General features: G+C 45.7%; 1 protein-coding gene across 1 annotated transcript in view; it reads left to right on the top strand.

Annotated features, from left to right (window-relative positions):
* MASTL (microtubule associated serine/threonine kinase like) overlaps nucleotides 1-22267 on the top strand; it is a 247832-nt gene that overhangs the window by 69385 nt on the left and 156180 nt on the right. Inside the window, 2 exon segments of the mRNA XM_030200885.1 lie at nucleotides 288-427; nucleotides 19861-19949. Of these exon segments, the coding sequence (XP_030056745.1) occupies nucleotides 288-427; nucleotides 19861-19949 (229 nt within the window).

The following is a 22267-nucleotide window of genomic DNA, read 5'->3' on the forward strand; positions in this document are numbered from 1 at the left end:
TCTTAGACGTCATGGTAACCTGGCACTTGGGATTTGTTGAGCCTTGATGTATAGATATAAAATGACAGAGGGCTATGTATTTATAAGAAAATAACCTTTTCTCTAACAGGTCCAAGAATTGCAAAATTCATGCTTGAAACAAGAATTTCTAGTAAGGTATTTCAGAAATACTCACTTTTTATTTCTTACCTGTCTTATAAAATGCAGGTGTTGAATGCTATGCATTTACACATCGTCTTTATTCTGTATTATGCTTAAGCACAATGTTTTGTTTTGGAAAATGCTAGGTGATGGAGTACCTTATTGGTGGTGATGTTAAATCTCTCTTACATATTTATGGATATTTTGATGAAGAAATGGCTGTCAAGTACATTTCTGAAGTCGCATTGGCTCTTGATTATCTCCATAGACATGGCATCATCCACAGGTAAACCTGACTGCAGCATGGAGTATTCAACACTGTGGTTCTTAAAGTAGCTGTATTTCAGTTTTGTAAAACTTGATACAAAGTGAGATTTAGTTAGGATAGAAAATTGAAATTTGTAACCACAGACAGCAGGATAACTCAGTAACATACTGGTGACATCATCTAATGGTGCCATAACACAGATTAAGTCTCCTAGAGCTCAGAAAAAGCCTGGAAAGACCTTTCTAAGCATGTACCAGGCAATCTTCCCCCACCCCCAGTCACCACAATGCCTGCCACTTACCTCTCCATTGTGTTTTTCAGCTGTAGGCAGCTTCTTTCAAGAGGGGAAAGTAGGTGGATGTTTTATGGGTGACTCATCCTGCTGTCTACTAAGACGCCCTTCTCCCCCACTACTGTTACAGATAAATAATCCCACTTTCTTCATGGAGAAACAGGATGAGTCAGCCACACACTGACTCACAAGCTGAGGGCTGTGAAAGGGGTATTACATAGAGGAAAGCGTGTATACCCTTTACAACCCATGAGAGTGCTGTGGTAATATAAGAATAGTCATACTGGATCAGACCAATGGTCCATCTAGCCCAGTATCCTGTTTCCAAACCTGGCAGAAATCCAAATAGTAGCAACATTCCATACTACCAATCCCAGGGCAAGTATTGGCTTACCCATGTTTGTCTCAATAGCAGACTATGGACTTTTCCTTCAGGAACTTGTCCAAACCTTTTTTAAACCCAGATACGCTAACTGCTGTTACTACTTCCTCTGGCAACAAGTTTCAGAACTTAACTATTTGTTGAGTACTTGGTCAGAGAGAGAGAGAAACATTCACAATGTAAATAAGAAAACCACAGGAAAAACAGTAAAATCCCAAAAGAGAACGTGCTATTTTTGCATTGAATAAAAGCAGCAACTGGAGCCCAGTATGGGACCCTCATACCATAGTTTGAATGACTGTTTTGACCAAAGGAGCTTTTACAAAAGCACTGCTTGGAAGACTGTTTTTAATTTGTGTATTTATTTTTGTAGTCATAACAATTTTAGACCACTGTCTTGGAGCTCAGCCATTCAAACCAGCCTACAACACCAAAACTGTGTAGGCAACTCTGCTTATAAGCCAAAGGGTAAATGCATAATGTAAGTGGAGGAGTGGCCTAGTGGTTAGAGTGGTGGACTTTCCTGGGGAACTGGGTTTGATTCCCACTGCAGGCACAGGCAGCTCCTTGTGACTCTGGACAAGTCACTTAACCCTCCATTGCCCCAGGTACAAATAAGTACCTGTATATAATATGTAAGCCGCATTGAACCTGCTATGAGTGGGAAAGCGAGGGGTACAAATGTAAGAAAAATAAAAATACTGTTAGCTAGATTGTGACTTAGAATGGCTATGGGCCAGCAATGTGGGTCCTAGAGTGCAGGCAACAGCAGGAATTAGTGACAGATGTTTCATGGGCTAGATAACAGTGATGATTGGCCACTTGAAGATGGAAGGAGAGCTCTTGTACAGTCTCCAGTGGCTTCTGAGCCAGTAAACAAACATCAGATTGGAGAACAGCATTGGAATCCAGTAATGTTGTTGGTTATCTCCGAGATGACAGGTGAATCTAGGATAAGTAGACTTCCTTTCTGAATGGGAATGCAGCTGTATAATGAGATTGCACCAGGATCAAGAATAAGTAATTCAGTTGAACTGTGTAAAGGAAAAAAACTCGGGTAAAGGTGATGAGGGCAAAACAAACTAGATTGGGATTACAAGTGAGTGTTTGGAACTGATATGTGCTATTAAAATTGAGTGTGTCTAGCATAAGTATTGCCACTCTAGGACAGACAAAAGGTCCATCAAGCCCAGCATTCTGTTTCCAACAGTTGCCAATCCAGGTCACAAATACCTGGCAAGATCCCGAAAAGGTTCAATTTAATAATGGTCTATGGACTTTTCCTTTAGGAAGCTGTCCAAACCTTTTTTAAACTTTGCTAAGCTAACCACCTTTACCACATTCTCTGGCAACGAATTCAAGAGTTTAATTACACATTGAGTGAAGAAAAATTTTCTACGATTTGTATTAAATTTACTACTTTGTAGCCTTATTGCATGCCCCCTAGTCCTAGTATTTTTGGAAAGCGTAAACAGATGCTTCACGTCTACCCGTTCCACTCATTATTTTATAGACCTCTATCATATCTCCCCTCAGCCATATTTTCTCCAAGCTGAAGAGCTGTAGCCACTTCAGCCTTTTCTCATAGGGAAGTTGTCCCATTCCCTTTATAATTTTTGTTGCCCTTCTCTGTACCTTTTCTAATTCCACTATATCTTTTTTTTGAGATGCGGCGACCAGAATTGAACACAATATTCGAGGTGCAGTCACACATGGACCGATACAAAGGCATTATAATGTCCTTACTTTTGTTATCCATTCCTTTTCTAATAATACCTAACATTCTATTTGCTTTCTTAGCTGCCGCCGCACACTGAGCAGAGGGTTTCAACGTATCATCATCAACAACGACGCCGAGATCCCTTTCTTGGTCAGTGACTCCTAACGTGGAACATTGCATTATGTAGCTATAGTTCGGGTTCCTCTTTCCCACATGCATCACTTTGCATTTCCTCACATTAAACGTCATCTGCCATTTATCCCACGCATGTTTGAATTCCATTACCGTTTTCCTGTGCACCACCTCCCGCGGGAGAGCATTCCAAGCATCCACCACTCTCTTCATCTCCCAATCTCGTGATATCCTCTTGTAATTTTTCACAATCCTCTTGCAATTTAACGACTTTGAATAAGTCTTCAGCAAATTTAATTACCTCACTAGTTACTCCCATCTCTAGATCATTTATAAATATGTTAAAAAGCAGCAATCCCAACACCAGACCCCTGGGGAACTCCACTATCTACCCTTCTTCATTGAGAATACTGACCATCTAACCCTACTCTCTGTTTTCTATCCTTTAACCATTTCTTCATCCACAATAGGACACTTCTTCCTATCCTGTGACTCTCCAATTTCTTCTGAAGTCTTTCATGAGGTACTTTGTCAAATGCCTTCTGAAAATCCAGATACACAATATCAACTGGCTCACCTTTATCCACATGTTTGTTCACCCCTTCAAAGAAATCTAATAGATTGGCGAGGCAACATTTCCCTTCAATAAATCCTGTTGGCTTTGTCTCATTAATCCATGCTTTTGAATATGCTCTGTAATTTTGTTATTTATAATACTCTACCATATTGCCCAGCACCGACGTCAGGCTCACCGGTCAATAATTTCCCGGATCCCCTCTGGAACCTTTTTAAAATATTGGCGTTACATGAGCTACCCTCCAATCTTCCAGTACCACACTCGATTTTAAAGATAAATTACATATTACTAATAATAGTTCCGCCAGTTCGTTTTTCAATTCTATCAGTACTGTAGGATGAATTTGTCAAATTGCCCCATTACATCCTCTAGGTTTACAGAGATTTCCTTCAGTTTTTCTGACTCGTCAGCATCCATTTCTGGCACCGGTATCTCTCCCAAATCTTCTTCGGTGAAGACCGAAGCAAATAATTCATTTAATCTGTCTGCTGTGGCTTTGTCTTCCCTGATCGCCCCTTTTACCCCTCGGCCATCTAGTTGACCAGTCGATTCTTTTGCCGGCTTATTGCTTTTAGTATACCTAAAAAAAATTGTTACTATGCGTTTTTGCCTCCAAAGCAGTCTTTCTTTCAAAGTCCCTCTTTGCCTTCCTTATCAGCGCTTTGCATTTGACTTGACATTCCTTATGCTGTTTCTTATTAGTTTCAATCTGTTCCTTCTTCCATTTTCTTTTAGCTCTAATAGCTTCTTTCACCTCTCTTTTTAACCATGCCGGCTGTCATTTGGTCTTCCTCCTTCCTTTTTTAATACACGGAATATATTGGCCTGGGCTTCCAGGATGGTATTTTTGAACAGCATCCATGCCTGATGTAAATTTTTGACCCTTGCAGCCGCTCCTCTAAATTTCTTTTTCACTGTTCTCATTTTATCATAGTCTCCTTTTTTAAAGTTAAATGCTAACGTATTTGATTTCCTGTTTATACTTACTCAAAAGCTAATATCAAATCTGATCATATTATGAAAACTGTTATCAAGCGGCCCCTACACCATTACGTCCCGCACCAGATCATGCACTCCACTAAGGACTAGGTCTAGAATGTTTCCTCCTCCTTTGGCTCTTGTACCAGCTGCTCCATAAAGCAGTCCTTGATTTTGTCAAGGAATTGCCCAGTTTGTTAGCCTCCCTAATTTCCGATAACATTTCTACATCCATCTGTTCATCCTGGCCAGGTGGATGGTAGTACACTTGTATCACTTTTCCCCTTTACACATGGAATTTCAATCCATAGGGATTCCAAGATGTGCTGTGTCTCCTGCAGAATTTTCAATCTATTTGATTCAAGGCCCTCCTTAACATACAGTGCTACTCCTCCACCAATTCGATCCCCCCTATCACTGCTATATAATTTGTACCCCGGTATGACAGTATCCCACTGGTTATCCTCCTTCCACCAGGTCTCGGAGTTGCCTATTATGTCTATCTAATTTTTCATTTGGTGCGATATATTCTAACTCTCCCATCTTATTTCTTAGGCTTCTTACGTTCGCATATAGACATTTCAAACTGTTCCAATTTACAACTTGCTCAGTACTTGACAGTATTAATTTGCAATCTTTTGTCTGATTTTTATTTCAGGACACTTGATCTACTTTGGTCTCTTTTGCAACCTCACTATCAGATACCCTGTCTTCCCTGTTTCGGTGATATCTTTAAAAGATACCTTATTCTGAACCATGCGCTTTTGAGCAACTGTCGGCCTTCCTCCAGTCTCTAGTTTAAAAGGTGCTCTATCTCCTTTTTAAAAACCGATGCCAGCAGCCTGTTCCCACCCTGGTTAAGGTGGAGCCCGTCCTTTCGGAATAGCCTCCCCATTCCCCAGAATGTTGCCCAGTTCCTAACAAATCTAAAACCCTCCGCCCTGTACCATTATCTCATCTATGCATTGAGACTCCGGAGCTCTTTCTATCGCTTGGGCCCTGCACGTGGAACGGGTAGCACTTCAGAAAATGCTACCCTAGAGGATCTGGATTTGAGCTTTCTACCTAAGAGCCTAAATTTGGCTTCCAGAACCTCTCCCACATTTTCCTATGTGGTTGGTACCCACATGTACCAAGACAGCCGGCTCCTCCCCAGCACTATCTAAAATTCTATCTAGGTGATTCATGAGGTCTGCCACCTTCACACCAGGCAGGCAAGTGACCAGGCGATCCTCACATCCACCAGCCACCCAGCTGTCTACATGCCTAATAATCGAATCACCAACTACAACAGCTGCCCTAACCCTTCCCACCTGGGCACGAACTCCTGGAGACACATTCTCGGTGCAAGAGGTGAGGTGGTCCTGTCTACAGGATTACTTCCAGCCTCACCAGGGTGATGCTCTCCTTTTTAGAAGGTCTTTCTCCTCCAAGGCAGCACAGAGGCTGCCAGATTGGAGGTGGGACTTCTCTACAACATACCTGTAGGCCTCTTCTATGTACCCCTCTCCCTCAGCTCCTCCAAGTCTGCTACTCAAGCCTTAAGAGAACGGACTCGTTCTCTGAGAGCTAGGAGCTCTTTGCATTGAGCACACACATATGACATCTCACCAACTGGGAGATAGTCATACATGTGATACTCAATGCAAAAGACTGGATAGCACCCCTCTCGCTTCTGGACTGCTGACTGCATCTTTGTATTATAGAGTTGTTTAATTAAAACTTCTTACAGTACTAGGGATATCAAGTGAATATAGTAATCCTTTTGACTGTTGTAATTTGTAATTTATTTAGGGTTTGCTTCTTAGAAACTAATTAAATGTAATTCAGACTCTAATAAAAATTGAAAATTCCTCTCTTGTTTTAATTGGAATAATTGACTATAAATGAAGAGTTGAGTTAGGGGTGGGAGGATGGGCCGGAATGAGGTCTGAACTGAGCCCTTCTGTGCCTTCTAGAGACTAAGGTACCTAAGCTAGAAGCTTACCGGTCTATTTGCTGAGATGAGTGCTATAATTGAAACGGTCATTTCCAGGATAGGTATGGTGAACTGTTAAAAGGCCCCATTGGAAAGGCTATGCTGGGAGGAAGTGACATCACCGAGCTTGATGGCTGTGTGAGCCCTGAGTTCTGCACTTATCTTTTGCAATGCATGGTGCATCTATGTTATCAAAAGTGGAAACGAGACTAGCTTTGGAAAATTGTACTAGAAATACATGTTGGCATACAAGTCTATCCTGCGTCACCCTGATCTGACAATATTCGCATATTGGCCGATCTCCCAAGGTTCTGTCATAGCAGACAAGATGGTGACCATGAAGTTGATAACTGGTGAGGTTGCTCAACCTGACCTGGATAGAAGTTTACTATCATTGCAAGATTAATGACAACTAGATGATGAGCGTAAGGAGAATTTTGTTATGAGATTAAAGCAGATATTGGAGCAGTGCATTCAGAGCTACAGCTCTAGCTGCTCACTTGAAAAGGAATAACAGACTTGGGCCATAGAGTGGACAAGGTCAAGAGTCGATTGGAGGACCAGGCCACAGACTCGCAGCAACAGGGATATAAGCAGCATGAGTCCTATGTTCTAGTCAAGCCAGAAGACCTTAAAAGCCATAGTTAAAGGTGTAACCTTCGCATATGCAGAGGTCCTGAGGGAGCTGAATATACAGAATGCGAGGCGATTAAGAAAAAATAAATTGCGTCAATGCTACTATTGGATGAACAAACTAAGGTCTGCGAAGCAGATATTAAGCTGGTAAGAGCTCATCGTACATTAGGAAGAGTACTCCTAAACTGGCTAAAAGATATAGTGGCATATTTTGCAGACTTTAAGGGCAAAGAGGCAATCCTGACTATAAAGCCAGGATGAAAGAATCAATAGTCTGGGACGTGTATGAGTTAGATCTATAGCAAGATCTTGCTGCCACAATATTAAAATGCCGAGTGGAACTCGGACCTCTGATGCAGAAATGAGTAAAAGGGTGAGTGGTACAAGTGGCAACATTCTTTCACCTTAGCCTTTTATCAAGATGGCAAGTAAAAGTTTTGACACCAGAAGAGGCGCAACCGTTTCTACTAATTCTCCGAGGACAAGCAGGCTGCTTGTTCTCACTGATGGGTGACGTCCACGGCAGCCCCTCCAATCGGAACACTTTCTAGCAAAGTCCTTTGCTAGTCCTCGCGCGCCGATGCGCACCCCGCATGCGCGGCCGTCTTTCCGCCCGAACCGGCTCGTGCCGGCCAGTCTTCTTTTGTCCGCGCTCAGTACGGTCGTGTTTCGCCGTTTGCGCCCCAAAGTTGACATCGCGCGTCGTTTATCGACTTTGTCTTTAAAAAAAAAAAAAAAAAAGGTGTCGGAAGGAGACCTTTATGGTTTTCTCCCTTCCCGTACTTCCAGTCTTTGCCCCGGTAAGTTTTCTTTCGTCGTCGGGGTAGGCCCTATTTAGGCCTCTGTCGAAGTTTTTCTTCCCCCTATTTTTGCAGTGCCAATTTCGCCATTTCGAGTTTTGATCTCGCCGGCGCGATTTTTCCGCCCATGACATCGAAGTCTTCCAGCGGCTTCAAGAAGTGCACCCAGTGCGCCCGGGTAATCTCGCTCACTGACAGGCACGTGTCGTGTCTTCAGTGTCTGGGGGCTGGGCACCGCCCGCAGGCCTGTAGTCTGTGTTCCCTTTTGCAAAAGCGGACTCAGGTAGCGAGATTAGCCCAGTGGAACGTTTTGTTCTCGGGCTCTTCGTCTGCATCGGCACCGGGAGTATCGACTGCTTCGACGTCGTCGGCGCCTGGACCTTCATCTTCGTCCCCGATTGCATCAAGGCATCGGCCCTCTGCATCGGGGCGACATCGGAAGGCTGCGTCGGTGGTATCGAGACCTCCTCGTCTGCTGATGTCGTCGGACAGTTGTGCTTCGTCTGGAGTGCAGGTGAGGGCTGTCCATTCCCCTGCTGGTGGCGGTGAGCCTTCGGGTGGGTCTCCCCCTACCCTGAGGGCTCCTGCGGTACAGCCCCCCCGAGACCGACCTCCTTCGGCCTCGGCCCCGAGGAAGAGACGGCTGGATTTTACGTCCTCCTCGTCGGTGCCGGGAAGCTCCGGTGACATGCTTCGTTCCAAGAAATCGAAGAAGCATCATCACCGGTCCCCTTCCCGTGTCGGCACCGAGAGCTCTGGGTCGCCGAGGGAGTCGGCACCCAGTAGGCATCGGCACCGAGAGGACCGCTCGCCCTCTGTTCAAGAGGTATCGATGCGCTCCCCTTTGGACAGCCCGGAACAGCCTCCACGCCCGGAACAGACTCTGACATCGACGCCTGCATCGACTTCCATGCCTTTTTCTGCAGCTGCTCTGAACGAGAGCCTCCGGGCCGTTCTCCCAGAGATCCTGGGAGAGCTGTTGCGCCCTACCCCTCCGGTACCGGGGGTGCTTGCGCCACTGGTACTGTCGAGTGAGGCGCCGGCTGGCCCATTGCCCGGGGTGCGGTCTCACCGACTGCGGTAGCCTACCAGGAAGGCTCCCCGACTACGTCGGCGGAGGGAGCTTTGCCGGTGCGGGCGAGGGAGTCTACCTCTCGACGCTCCCACCGTGGCCGTGGTTCCACGGAGTCGAGCCGGGCAGGGTTGCAGACCCAGGTCCGTGAACTTGTGTCTGACACCGATGGTGAGGCCTCGTGGGAAGAAGAAGAAGACATCAGATATTTCTCTGACGAGGAGTCTGAGGGTCTTCCTTCTGATCCCTCTCCTGAAAGGCAGCTTTCTCCTCCCGAGAGTCTGTCTTTCGCTTCCTTTGTCCGGGAGATGTCTACGGTCATCCCCTTCCCGGTGGTTGTGGAGGACGAGCCCAGGGCTGAAATGTTTGAGCTCCTGGACTATCCTTCTCCACCTAAGGAAGCGTCCACAGTACCCATGCATCATGTCCTCAAAAAGACATTGCCGGCGAACTGGACCAAGCCACTAAGTAATCCCCACATCCCCAAGAAGATTGAGTCCCAGTACCGAATCCATGGGGACCCAGAGCTGATGCGCACTCAGTTGCCTCATGACTCTGGAGTTGTGGATTTGGCCCTAAAGAAGGCCAAGAGTTCTAGGGAGCATGCTTCGGCGCCCCCGGGCAAGGACTCTAGAACCTTGGACTCCTTTGGGAGGAAGGCCTACCATTCCTCTATGCTCGTGGCCAAAATTCAGTCGTACCAGCTCTACACGAGCATACACATGTGGAACAATGTGCGGCAGTTGGCGGGCTTGGTGGACAAGCTTCCCCCCTGAGCAAGCCAAGCCATTTCAGGAGGTGGTCAGGCAGCTGAAGGCGTGCAGAAAATTCCTGGCCAGAGGGGTGTATGACACCTTTGATGTTGCGTCCAGGGCCGCTGCTCAAGGTGTGGTGATGCGCAGACTCTCATGGCTGCGTGCCTCCGACCTGGAGAATAGAATCCAGCAGCGGATTGCGGACTCGCCTTGCCCTGCGGATAATATTTTTGGAGAAAAAGTCGAACAGGTGGTAGAGCAGCTCCACCAGCGGGACACCGCATTCGACAAGTTCTCCCGCCGGCAGCCTTCAGCCTCTACCTCTACAGGTAGAAGATTTTTTTGGGGAAGGAAGACTGTTCCCTACTCTTCTGGCAAGCGTAGGTACAATCCTCCTTCTCGACAGCCTGCGGCCCAGGCTAAGCCCCAGCGCGCTCGCTCTCGTCAGCAGCGTGCGCCTCAGCAAGGCCCCTCGGCTCCCCAGCAAAAGCAAGGGACGAGCTTTTGACTGGCTCCAGCAGAGCATAGCCGACATCCAGGTGTCAGTGCCGGGCGACCTGCCAGTCGGAGGGAGGTTGAAAGCTTTTCACCAAAGGTGGCCTCTCGTAACCTTCCGATCAGTGGGTTCTCCAAATAGTCCGGCAAGGATACACCCTCAATTTGGCCTCAAAACCTCCAAATTGTCCACCTGGAGCTCAGTCTTACAGCTTCCAGCACAAGCAGGTACTTGCAGAGGAACTCTCCGCCCTTCTCAGCGCCAATGCGGTCGAGCCCGTGCCATCCGGGCAGGAAGGGCTGGGATTCTATTCCAGGTACTTCCTTGTGGAAAAGAAAACAGGGGGGATGCGTCCCATCCTAGACCTAAGGGCCCTGAACAAATATCTGGTCAAAGAAAAGTTCAGGATGCTTTCCCTGGGCACCCTTCTCCCCATGATTCAGGAAAACGATTGGCTATGCTCTCTGGACTTGAAGGACGCCTATAAGCACATTCTCGGACGGCTCGCGCCTATCTCCCAGAGACGAGAGCCAACAACTTGTTGTCCCTCGTCTCGCGGGTGCGAGCGTCCCAGCAGATCACAGCTCGGCAGATGTTGAGATTGCTGGGCCACATGGCCTCCACAGTTCATGTGACTCCCATGGCCCGCCTTCACATGAGATCTGCTCAATGGACCCTAGCTTCCCAGTGGTTTCAGGCTGCTCGGGATCTAGAAGACGTGATCCACCTGTCCACGAGTTTTCTCAAATCCCTGTATTGGTGGACGATTTGGTCCAATTTGACTCTGGGACGTCCTTTCCAAATTCCTCAGCCACAAAAAGTGCTGACGACTGATGCGTCTCTCCTGGGGTGGGGAGCTCATGTCGATGGGCTTCACACCCAAGGAAGCTGGTCCCTCCAGGAACGCGATCTGCAGATCAATCTTCTGGAGTTACGAGCGATCTGGAACGCTCTGAAGGCTTTCAGAGATCGGCTGTCCCACCAAATTATCCAAATTCAGACAGACAACTAGGTTGCCATGTATTACGTCAACAAGCAGGGGGGCACCGGATCTCGCCTCCTGTGTCAGGAAGCCGTCAGCATGTGGCTCTGGGCTCGCCGTCACGGCATGATGCTCCAAGCCACATATCTGGCAGGCGTAAACAACAGTCTGGCCGACAGGTTGAGCAGGATTATGCAACCTCACGAGTGGTCGCTCAATTCCAGTGTAGTGCGACAGATCTTCCAGGTGTGGGGCACCCCCTTTGTGGATCTCTTCGCATCTCGAGCCAACCACAAAGTCCCTCAGTTCTGTTCCAGGCTTCAGGCCCACGGCAGACTGGCATCGGATGCCTTCCTCCTGGACTGGGGGGAGGGTCTACTGTATGCTTATCCTCCCATACCTCTGGTGGGGAAGACTTTGTTGAAACTCAAGCAAGACCGAGGCACCATGATTCTGATTGCTCCTTTTTGGCCGCGTCAGATCTGGTTCCCTCTTCTTCTGGAGTTGTCCTCCGAAGAACCGTGGAGATTGGAGTGTTTTCCGACCCTCATCACACAGGACGAAGGGGCGCTTCTGCATCCCAACCTCCGGTCCCTGGCTCTCACGGCCTGGATGTTGAGAGCGTAGACTTTGCCTCTTTGGGTCTGTCAGAGGGTGTCTCCCGTATCTTGCTTGCTTCCAGGAAAGATTCCACTAAGAGGAGTTACTTCTTTCTGTGGAGGAGGTTTGCCGTCTGGTGTGACAGCAAGGCCCTAGATCCTCGCTCTTGTCCTACACAGACCCTGCTTGAATACCTTCTGCACTTGTCTGAGTCTGGTCTCAAGACCAACTCTGTAAGGGTTCACCTTAGTGCAATCAGTGCATACCATTACCGTGTGGAAGGTAAGCCGATCTTAGGACAGCATTTAGTTGTTCGCTTCATGAGAGGTTTGCTTTTGTCAAAGCCCCCTGTCAAGCCTCCTACAGTGTCATGGGATCTCAATGTCATTCTCACCCAGCTGATGAAACCTCCTTTTGAGCCACTGAATTCCTGCCATCTGAAGTACTTGACCTGGAAGGTCATTTTCTTGGTGGCAGTTACTTCAGCTCGTAGAGTCAGTGAGCTTCAGGCCCTGGTAGCCCAGGCCCCTTACACCAAATTTCATCATAACAGAGTAGTCCTCCGCACTCACCCTAAGTTCTTGCCGAAGGTTGTGTTGGAGTTCCATCTGAACCAGTCAATTGTCTTGCCAACATTTTTTTTTGTTACATTTGTACCCCACGCTTTCCCACTCATGGCAGGCTCAATGCGGCTTACATGGGGCAATTGAGGGTTAAGTGACTTGCCCAGAGTCACAAGGAGCTGCCTGTGCCGGGAATTGAACTCAGTTCCTCAGTTCCCCAGGACCAAAGTCCACCACCCTAACCACTAGGCCACTCCTCCACTCCATTCTTTTCCCCGTCCTCATTCCTGCCCTGCTGAACGTCAGCTGCACACATTGGACTGCAAGTGAGCATTGGCCTTCTATCTGGAGCGGACACAGCCCAACAGACAGTCCGCCCAATTGTTTGTTTCTTTTGATCCCAACAGGAGGGGAGTGGCTGTGGGAAAACTCACCATATCCAATTGGCTAGCAGATTGCATTTCCTTCACTTACGCCCAGGCTGGGCTGGCTCTTGAGGGTCATGTCACGGCTCATAATGTTAGAGCTACATATGAGACTGGCCGGCACGAGCCGGTTCGGTCGGGAAGACGGCCGCGCATGTGCGGTGCGCATCGGCGAGCGAGGACTAGCAAAGGACTTTGCTAGAAAGTGTTCCGATTGGAGGGGCTGCCGTGGACGTCACCCATCAGTGAGAACAATCAGCCTGCTGTCCTCGGAGAATACCTTCTACAGGTTTGTAGCATTCGCTTTGTGCATTCATCAAACACTCTTGACAAGTCATACACCGTGCTATCTAGGATTCCTTATCGTCTTCTCCAGACCATTCCTGACAAGTGGGTATTATGCTTATTATGCACTCCTACCATTAGAGGGAGACTGAGAATTATTGAGCAGTTCTCCTGTATAAGGGACTGTGCAACCCTGACCTGCTCAGTATTTCTCAGTCTCCCAGCAGAGGTGGGTGCCGTGCAACACTGCTCGTGGTTTTGGCCCCTTTGTAATCGTAGGTTCTCAGGTTTCCTTTGGGGGGGTCTTTGTATTCTTAGCAAAAGAATTAAAAAATATTTTGGAAGAGGAACAGCTGCCTTGGTCTTTGGCTTTTGCCCCTGTGCCTTTTTTTTGGGTGTGGGGGGGGGGGGTGTACACTCCAGGCTCTGGGTCCATCCCCTCCTCCTGCTCCTCTCTGCTTTTGACAGTGTGCCTCGGCCTTCCCCCTTCCCTGGGAGAAGTTCCTTCAGGCAGGACCCTAGCGGGAATAGAGCACCGTTCTCGCTTTAAAAAAAACAACAAAAAACTTGCAGTTGCTATCTTAAAAAGAAAAGAGGGGTGACCTAGGTACAGGTCGGCATTGGGACACTGTTACCTGGTATCTGCGAGGGCGGCTCTCCTTCCCGCCCTTCCTCCTACGATGGCGGCACAGTCTGAGAAGGTGCGCCATTGTGCGGACTGCTCAGCACGCCGCGTGGTCTCCCTTAGTACCGGCCTGTGCCGAGTCTGTGAGGAGGTGAGGTCTAGTGCCGGTGAGGAGCCAGATTTGGGTAATCCAGCAGGGGCAGCGACGATTCCTGGCCTGGCAGCAGATGGTTCGGAGGTGTAGGGGGCTCTTTTTCATGGTGCGATGGATGCGGTTTCAGCGCGAACGTCCATCATGTTGCTTCCTCCAGTTCCGGTCCTTTCATTGTCAGACGAGCCGCTGGTGATGCGGCAGGACTTTTCAGGGACTTTGCCAGCTCCGTTTTCGTCAGAATTTGTGCTGCTTCTCCATCAGGCTTATTGCCTGAAGAAAGGCCTTCCTCCTGAAGTTGCAGTGGGTCCACCGGGTGGGAAATGGGTGAGGGGTGGGTAGGGAAGGTTTTCTGGACCTGCCTCTGTTTTCTCCAGACTAGTGCACATAAATTTGTATTACTGTCTTTCTCATATAATCTGTTTGGTGAGGTCTGTAGATTTGTATCAGCCTTGGCAAGCGACCTTGTAATGATCAGTTATGGGAGAAGTGAGATTTATGACCCTAAATGTAAATGGGTTAAATTCACCAATTAAGCAGAACGTATTATTTAAAGAAACTCATCGATTACACATAGATGTGGCAATTATACAAGAGACACATTTGCTGCCTAAGCATAAACGTTATAAAATATTAAAATAGCTTCAAATAAGCTTTCAGCAAAAACAAAAGGAGTGGGAATACCTCTGTCTTATGATATCACATGGCTGATACACAAAGTAATAACGGATAAAGAAGGGAGATCTATCCGTTTAAAGTCATCACATCAACAGATATACCTTCCTCAATATCTACACTTCTAATACACAACAGGGGGTTTTCTTTGATTTGCTCACCAAACTTCTCATTTGGGACTTGGAGAATTATTAATTGGAGGTGATTTCAATCTCACATTAGATCCATATTTAGATAATGCAGCAACCTTGGTTATGCCACTAATCATCATTAGATTTATGCAACACTGGGGTCTATTGCATTTCTGGAGGTCACAGCATGGCTCAGAGAGACAATTTATTTCTCTCTAGTATACAGTACCTACTCTAGAATTGACCTTTGGTTGGGAGATACGGGTAGGTTAAAGGTAAAAGATAACTGAAATATACCCCCTCCATGTGGTCAGATCACAGTCCAGTATTAATTACATTTATTCTGTTTAGTAAGCAACTGTAGCCCCCGTTGTGGATATTTTCTAATTACTTTACTTCTAGATCCAGCATACACTGAAAAACTAGAGAAGGATATACAAGAATTCTTAAAGATAAATGATACTAATGAGGTAACACCATTAGTATTATGGGAAACGCTGAAAGTAGTTATGCAAGGTAATTTCTCTGTAGGCCTATATACATAAAACAAGATTGCAAAAGGAGAGACTACTCCACAGAAAAGTAAGGAAATTAGACAGCCTACATAAAGGCTGAGCTCAACCTGCTCAAATAACAGTTTTGCACCAAGCCAGAATACAATTGAAAGATCTAGCTTTAGCTGATATATGTATTAAGCTACAAATATTCATACCAAGAATATTTTCAATTTGGAAAAAAGGCTAGTTGCTTGTTGACTTGGAAACAAAAAAGAATTTGTAACTATATATTCTACAGATTATAGATTGAGAGGGGGAAATACCTAGAACTGATCTAGAAATATAGAAGGAATTTCTCATTTTCAGTTGAATTGTATACTTCTGAGCACAAACCTCTGGAGTATCTCAGTTTATAGATGACAAATCAGCTGCAACAAATGTAGAAGCCAAGGAACTATCAACAGATTACAGTGGAAGAAACTCTTTGGACTATAAAAGACTTGCTATCAGGTGAATCACCTGGCATGAATAATTACTCCAATAAATTTTATACATGTTTCAAGAAATACTTGGCCTCTTTGTTAACCCGGGTTTTCAGTTCTTTAGGACACACATCACTTTTACCTCATTCTTGGCGACTAGTGGCAGTGATCATCATACCTAAACCTGGAAAAAAATCCAGAATTATGTAGTTCATATAGACCTATCTCTCTCTTGTGGAATGACTATAAGATGTTCACCAAAATACTAGCAGGTAGGCTATAAAAGCTTGTGCCAAATCTGGTCCAAATAGATCAAATTGGTTTCATTTCAAGATGTAGGACATTTGATTACATATTACAACTTTACATGTAATTGAACAACTACTACTACTTATCATTTCTAAAGCGCTACTAGACGTACACAGCACTGTACACTTGAACATGAAGAGACAGTCCCTGCTCGACAGAGCTTACAATCTAATTAGGACAGACAGAACAAACAAGAGTCCTACCATTCCCGACTTGGACCTCCGGACGGCCCCTCTACATAGGATCGATTGATCAGAGACCCCAATCCCACCTACACACTGGGCACATAACTGCATCCAAAGATTTTTACAGCGCCAAAGTGCTCCCCGGCTGGAACAGCCCAGGAGTGAACCGGAGCAGAAAGGGAAATCACTCAACAGAGAACAACTGAGCAGAGGCCGACCCGAAAAGTAGCCCAAAGCGCCAGCAATCCGACCACTATCGCCGTGCCACCTGATCGGAGACCCACCTTAGAGTAACCGAACCGCCAGTCCGCCGGACGACCAGAGTGTAGTGGACGGCGACCCAAAGCTGAGCGGCTCTCTTCTAGAAAGCAGTAGAAGTGACTCGCTGCCGAACAGATTGGAGTGGCAGAATCGTCAAATCGGAGCGTAGTAACCCAGTGAGGGATCAAACGATCACAGATTCAATTACTCAACTAACTGAGTTCCCCAGTGAGGACACCACACAACGTGTGGTGAAGACAAAGGATCCGAGCTGCTATCCACGTGCTCAAAACTGGAAAAGGAACAATAGCTAAAGTTTGGAGTCTGGACTTGCCCTTCCAACCTCTGCTGACTTGAAATGCTTACAGGTTTCCTGGATGGATGCAGACAGAACCGCCACGATCACACACACCGACAAGAGAGACATGTGGCGCATAGCACCGTATGAGGCAAGCTGCAGACTCCTGAAGCAGGCTGTTAGCTGAAACACAGTACTGTGTTGAGTCTTCGATCAATAAACCTCTGCTTCTAGAGTCTGCCATCTTCTCATTATCTCCCCTTCGATCTGCTTCTTTCCATGGGACTACAAATTTCTGCTGCTTATTCCAGTCCTGCTCCTGCCTGTTCAAGTCCTGCTGCTACTCCGCTTCCTTCTGCTCCAACTTTCTCCAGTCCATCTGTTCCAGCCTGTTCCAGTCCATCTGCATTGCTTGTTCCAGCGTGTTCCAGTCCGCCTGTTTCCAGCCCTTTTGCTCCACCTTGTTCCAGTCCGTCCATTCCAGCGTATTCCAGTCCGCCTGCGCCAGTCCAGCTTGCTCCAGCTTGTTCCAGTCTTGCTACTCCGCTTCTTTCTGCTCTAACTTGCTCCAGTCCGTCCGCTCCAGCTTGCTCCAGCTGATCTGCATTGCTTGTCCTAGCGTGTTCCAGTCCACCTGTTCCTGTCCATCTGCTCCATCTTGTTCCAGTCCACCTGTTCCAGTCCGCCTGCTCCACCTTGTTCCAGTCCGTCCTGACTACTAGCCCATCAACCAACCTGCCTGCCTGCTAGCTTGACTTACCTGCTCAGCCCTGCCTGATTTCGCCCTCCTGCCTGCCTGACTAGTAGCCCATCAACCAACCTGCCTGCCTGCCTGTTACCTTATCAGCCCATTGACTTACCTGCTCGCCAGCCCATCAATTTCTTCTCAGCCCATCTACCAACCTACCTGCCTCAGCCACTACTTATGGCCCCTATACACATTCTCTTCCTTGCCCTATCCCTTCCTAATCTTTATCCCCTCCCCCTACCGCTGTCGATCGCTGAAACTCACTGCCCACCCATGCCCTCTCCAGTCCTACTCACTACTGCAGTACCCCCTATTCACCCCCGTTCCTCACCACCTCTCTTGTCCCCCTCCTCCTTCCTAGCTCTCAACCTTCAACACTCCTTCCTGCCATTAACCCATACCCATTCCTCCTAAGTGCGTCCCGTCTTCGTCGCCTTCGTCGCCCTACCTCCCCCACCCTCCTCCGCACTCCAGGTCCCCCCCACCTGTCCTCGTCCTATCCATGCAAACGATTCCGGGATGTCTCTAACCTCATCTCTATTCTCTACTCCAGCATCAAAAAGATGGGCTTTTAGCTTAGATTTGAAGACGGCCAGAGATGGAGCTTGATGTACAGGCTCAGGAAGTCTATTCAGGCATATGGTGAGACTCCGTTCCTTTTATCTTGCTGCACCATATGCCTGGAATAGACTTCCTGAGCCGGTACGTCAAGCTCCATCTCTGGCCGTCTTCAAATTTAAGCTAAAAGCCCACCTTTTTGATGCTGCTTTTTAACTCCTAACCCTTATTCACTTGTTCAGAACCCTTATTTTATCATCCTCACTTTAATATGAAGGATGGAGGAGTGGCCTAGTGGTTAGGGTAGTGGACTTTGGTCTTGAGGAACTGAGTTCGATTCCCGGCACAGGCAGCTCCTTGTGACCCTGGGCAAGTCACTTAACCCTCCATCGCCTGACGCATTGAGCCTGCCATGAGTGGGAAAGCGTAGGGTAACAAAAAAAAATATTCCCTTATCTTTTGTTTGTCCCGTTTGTCTGTCCTAATTAGATTGTAAGCTCTGTCGAGCAGGGACTGTCTCTTCATGTTCAAGTGTACAGCGCTGCTTACGTCTAGTAGTGCTTTAGAAATAAGTAGTAGTAGTAAGTCAGATTTAACAGTGTGTAGTTCTCAACCACTTCCTACAGCTTTTGTGGAGAAGGTCCACATCCGTGCTTCTCCAGTCTTCCAGGACCACTCCTGACTCTAGAGAAGCATTGAGAAGGTCAACCAGCAGCAGAGCTACCAGAACTTCCTTTAGTACTCTTTGATGTATGCCTTCCAGCCCAATCACTTTAGTTTTATCTAGCTTGTCATGAGCATGGTCCTCTGAAAATCATTCAGGGTCTACCACATCTCCATTCCTATTTGTGTGTGTCATCTGCAGTCCTGCTTCTAGCACTTCAGCTGTGAACACAGAACAAAAATATTTGTTAAGCAATTCTGCAGCTTAAAATGGCCTACCACCGAATGCACTCAGGCGCCCTGTGGAATTTGGAGGGTTCGTGTCTGGGGGGCAGCTAGTAGACATTCCTCTGCTAGTCAGTGCATCCACATTCTGTGTGCTAACTGGATGACGCAGGACTTGCACATGAGCTCTTGACATCTATTTTGTAGGCGTTCCTGTGGTAATTTTTTATAATAACTGTATGCTAATGGCAACATTAGTGCATGTCCATTAACAGAAATAAAAAATCAGCCATTTTCTGGCTCAGTAAAAATGTCCTTAGCGCACCCTTATGTGATTTTTCCCACATGCTAAGACACTTTTTACTGCAACTTAGTAAAAGGACTTCAAAGTTAGGAGCCACAATGGGTTTTACTCCACCATTGATTGTCACAGTAGGTCCTGATAAAACAAAGCACCTCTAATGAATAGGTTTGTTTGACTTAACCGTGTTGTTTTTTAAAATTTAGATGAGGGCAATTCCATAATGGGGTGCCCTGTTTCTGTTACAGAATACTAGTGTGGAACAACACTGGTGAGCATGAGAGCAGCATGCAAAACATGTAACTTAAGGTATTTTTTGTTATGCATGTAAATATAAGACACAACCATGTTCTACCTACATGCATGGACTCATGCAGTTATGCACTAAAACATTTGTGCTTCCTTATAGAATAGTGCGTAGTGCATAATGCACATAAGTGCTGCTTTTCTGTGCATTTTGCTTGTGCGCACATAACTGCCCATTCCCAGTTCCAGAATTGCCTTTAAAATGTGTTTTATCTCACTGTATCCCCATTGATGTGGACTAGTTTATTCTTGTTTCTTTGCAAATATTGCAGAAGAAAATAAGTAACAAAAGTGTTTTGTTTTGTTTTTCCTCTCTATTTCGTGCACAAAATAAATTAAGCCTTTATTCTAATCTAAATGCAGGGACTTGAAGCCAGACAACATGCTAATTTCCAACAAGGGCCACATTAAGCTAACAGACTTCGGCCTCTCCAGAGTTACTCTAAAGAGAGGTAAGTGTGTGTATGTGGTTTTTTTTTAATTCCCTATTTATCTCTTGCATGAGTATGCAAAAATGGACAAATATTTATGGATGCAGTGTAACTTGCACATTATCATGGTGCCACACAACTAAAGTTTTGTGCTGAAGTGAATATCTTACTTAAATATAACATAAGCATCTTTTTGAGTAAGTTCTGCTATTCATTTATTTTTATATCCTTTCCCTCCACTCTAAGAACATGATCAGTTTTCTCCCCCCTCCCTTATTTCCGATTACGGCTTAGGTTAGGGTCTTAACTTTTAGTCCACCTTTTTCTCAGTTGTTCTGTTGTGGCACACTTGACAGAAATGGTCATGTGTGTGACATGCTGTACATTAATGTAGCAACTGGAAAAAAAAAACCCTAAATATTTCATTATTCAAAAAAAGAAAATAAAAAAAAATTCAAATAAAACATAATTTTTAACATTGAAACAATCTGGTTTGGATTCAGTTGTAACTTCTACCTTAGAGCCCATTAGAGATTTGTTATTAAAAATGTTCTTTAAAGCTTGAGATCTCCTTTTATGAACTGTAGAATTAGGATGTAGCCAAATGTAATCAAGAACACCCAGAAAAGGAGACAACAGTTTCTGCTGCTGCTTAAAACCTGCTGTTCTTCAATGTGTATTTTCTGAAGTTCCCATGTAAATGTTTGATTTAATTTTAGGTGTGTAGATATACTTTCTGTAAACATAAGTAATTATCTGCATTTATTTCTGGGAAAACTTTGTTGCTGTCAGGTATTGGCTATGCTGAGATGACAGTTTCAGTGATTAGCTCCTTGCAAGAGTAGAGAAGCTAGGCACCGCAGTACACTGTTCTTTTTTTCCTTGTAATGCTTTTTTTTTTTTTTTAGGAATTTTCTTCATTTTGTGTCCTGCTTTTTATTAAATCATTGTGGATTAATCTAGAATTGATCTTGTGGAGACTTTTCCTGATTTTTGTTTTTCTTCCTTTTCCTTTTCTCTTATCACAAGTCAATTATTTCTGTACCAAGCTTTTGCTTGTGGATGCTAATTGTAACAAATTGATAATTTTATTTTTTTATAAACTTATTCAAATTACTCAATATTTAATTTTTTCTTGTAAAACTTTTATGGCCCTGTTTATAAAGACGCACTAGCATTCTTTATCGTGTGCTAAAAATTAGCGCATTCTAACTGTGTAGGCACCCATATGAATATTGTGGGCACCTACACAGTGTGCGCTAATCTTTATCGTGTGTTAAAGAATGCTAGTGCGCTTTTGTAAACAGGGCTCTTAATCTTCACCATCAGTGAGAAATGTGGGACCGATATTCTGCTACACATTAGATTCACACTAAACTGTCAGTATGGAGAAGTTTTACTCATTTTAGGATTTATGCAGAGCGCTGGAATGTTTTGTTTTTCCTTACAGCTTGTTGTCCAAAAAAAAAAAAAAAATTTACACTCACCAAAATGTTGGCATCGCCTCAGTAATAGCAACGCAAAGAAGTATTTAATAATGCAGTAAGGTTTTTCACTTACTGCATGCTAGATGTTAGTCGCAAAAGCTAGCATGCGGTAAGTGCAAAGCATTATCACTAAATGCAAAAGTTATTCATGGTACTCGGCATGTGAAATTTGTGTGGTGGTTGACTAGATTGTAAGCTCTGTGGAGAAGGGATGTAGCTCTCTTCATATGTGTATAGCCTAGGGAGGGGAGGGGTGGTTTGGATTGTGAACCTGGGGGTACACAAGAAACTTGTATAACTAGCAATTTGGCCCAGATGGACAGGGAGAGGCAAAGTGTCCCAAGGTTTTTTCAGGGCAGCCTTTTTCTCCCTTGCTCTTTACATTTTTTTTTCTCTCTAAAATGTAGACCAACAACATTTATTTAAGAAAATTTCTCAAGTGGATTGATGTTTCAGAGGAATAAATAGGGGTGAGTTTTAGAAACATTGAGGGTCAAGGTAATTATGATTCTCCGAGGACAAGCAGGCTGCTTGTTCTCACATGTGGGGTCGACGTCCTCGTCGGCCCAGGAATCGGTATTTTGCAAGCAAAGTATAAAAAAAGATTTTGCCAGAGTCTTCTGGCGCGCGTGCAGCACATACTGCGCATGCGCGGACTGACTTCCCACCCGTCGCATGAACACGTTCCCTCGGTTGTTTTTTCTCCGCGTTGAGTTGCGGGGTGTTATTTCGCTGCCTCTCAGGCCCAGGAGATAGTCTTCGTTTTTTTTTATTTTTTTTTTTTCGATTCTTCTTTTTAAAACGATAATAAAAGAAAAAAAAAAAAAAAAATAAAGAGTACCTTTACTTTTG

Source organism: Microcaecilia unicolor, chromosome 1 (assembly GCF_901765095.1).
Source record: "Microcaecilia unicolor chromosome 1, aMicUni1.1, whole genome shotgun sequence".
NCBI lineage: Eukaryota > Metazoa > Chordata > Amphibia > Gymnophiona > Siphonopidae > Microcaecilia > Microcaecilia unicolor.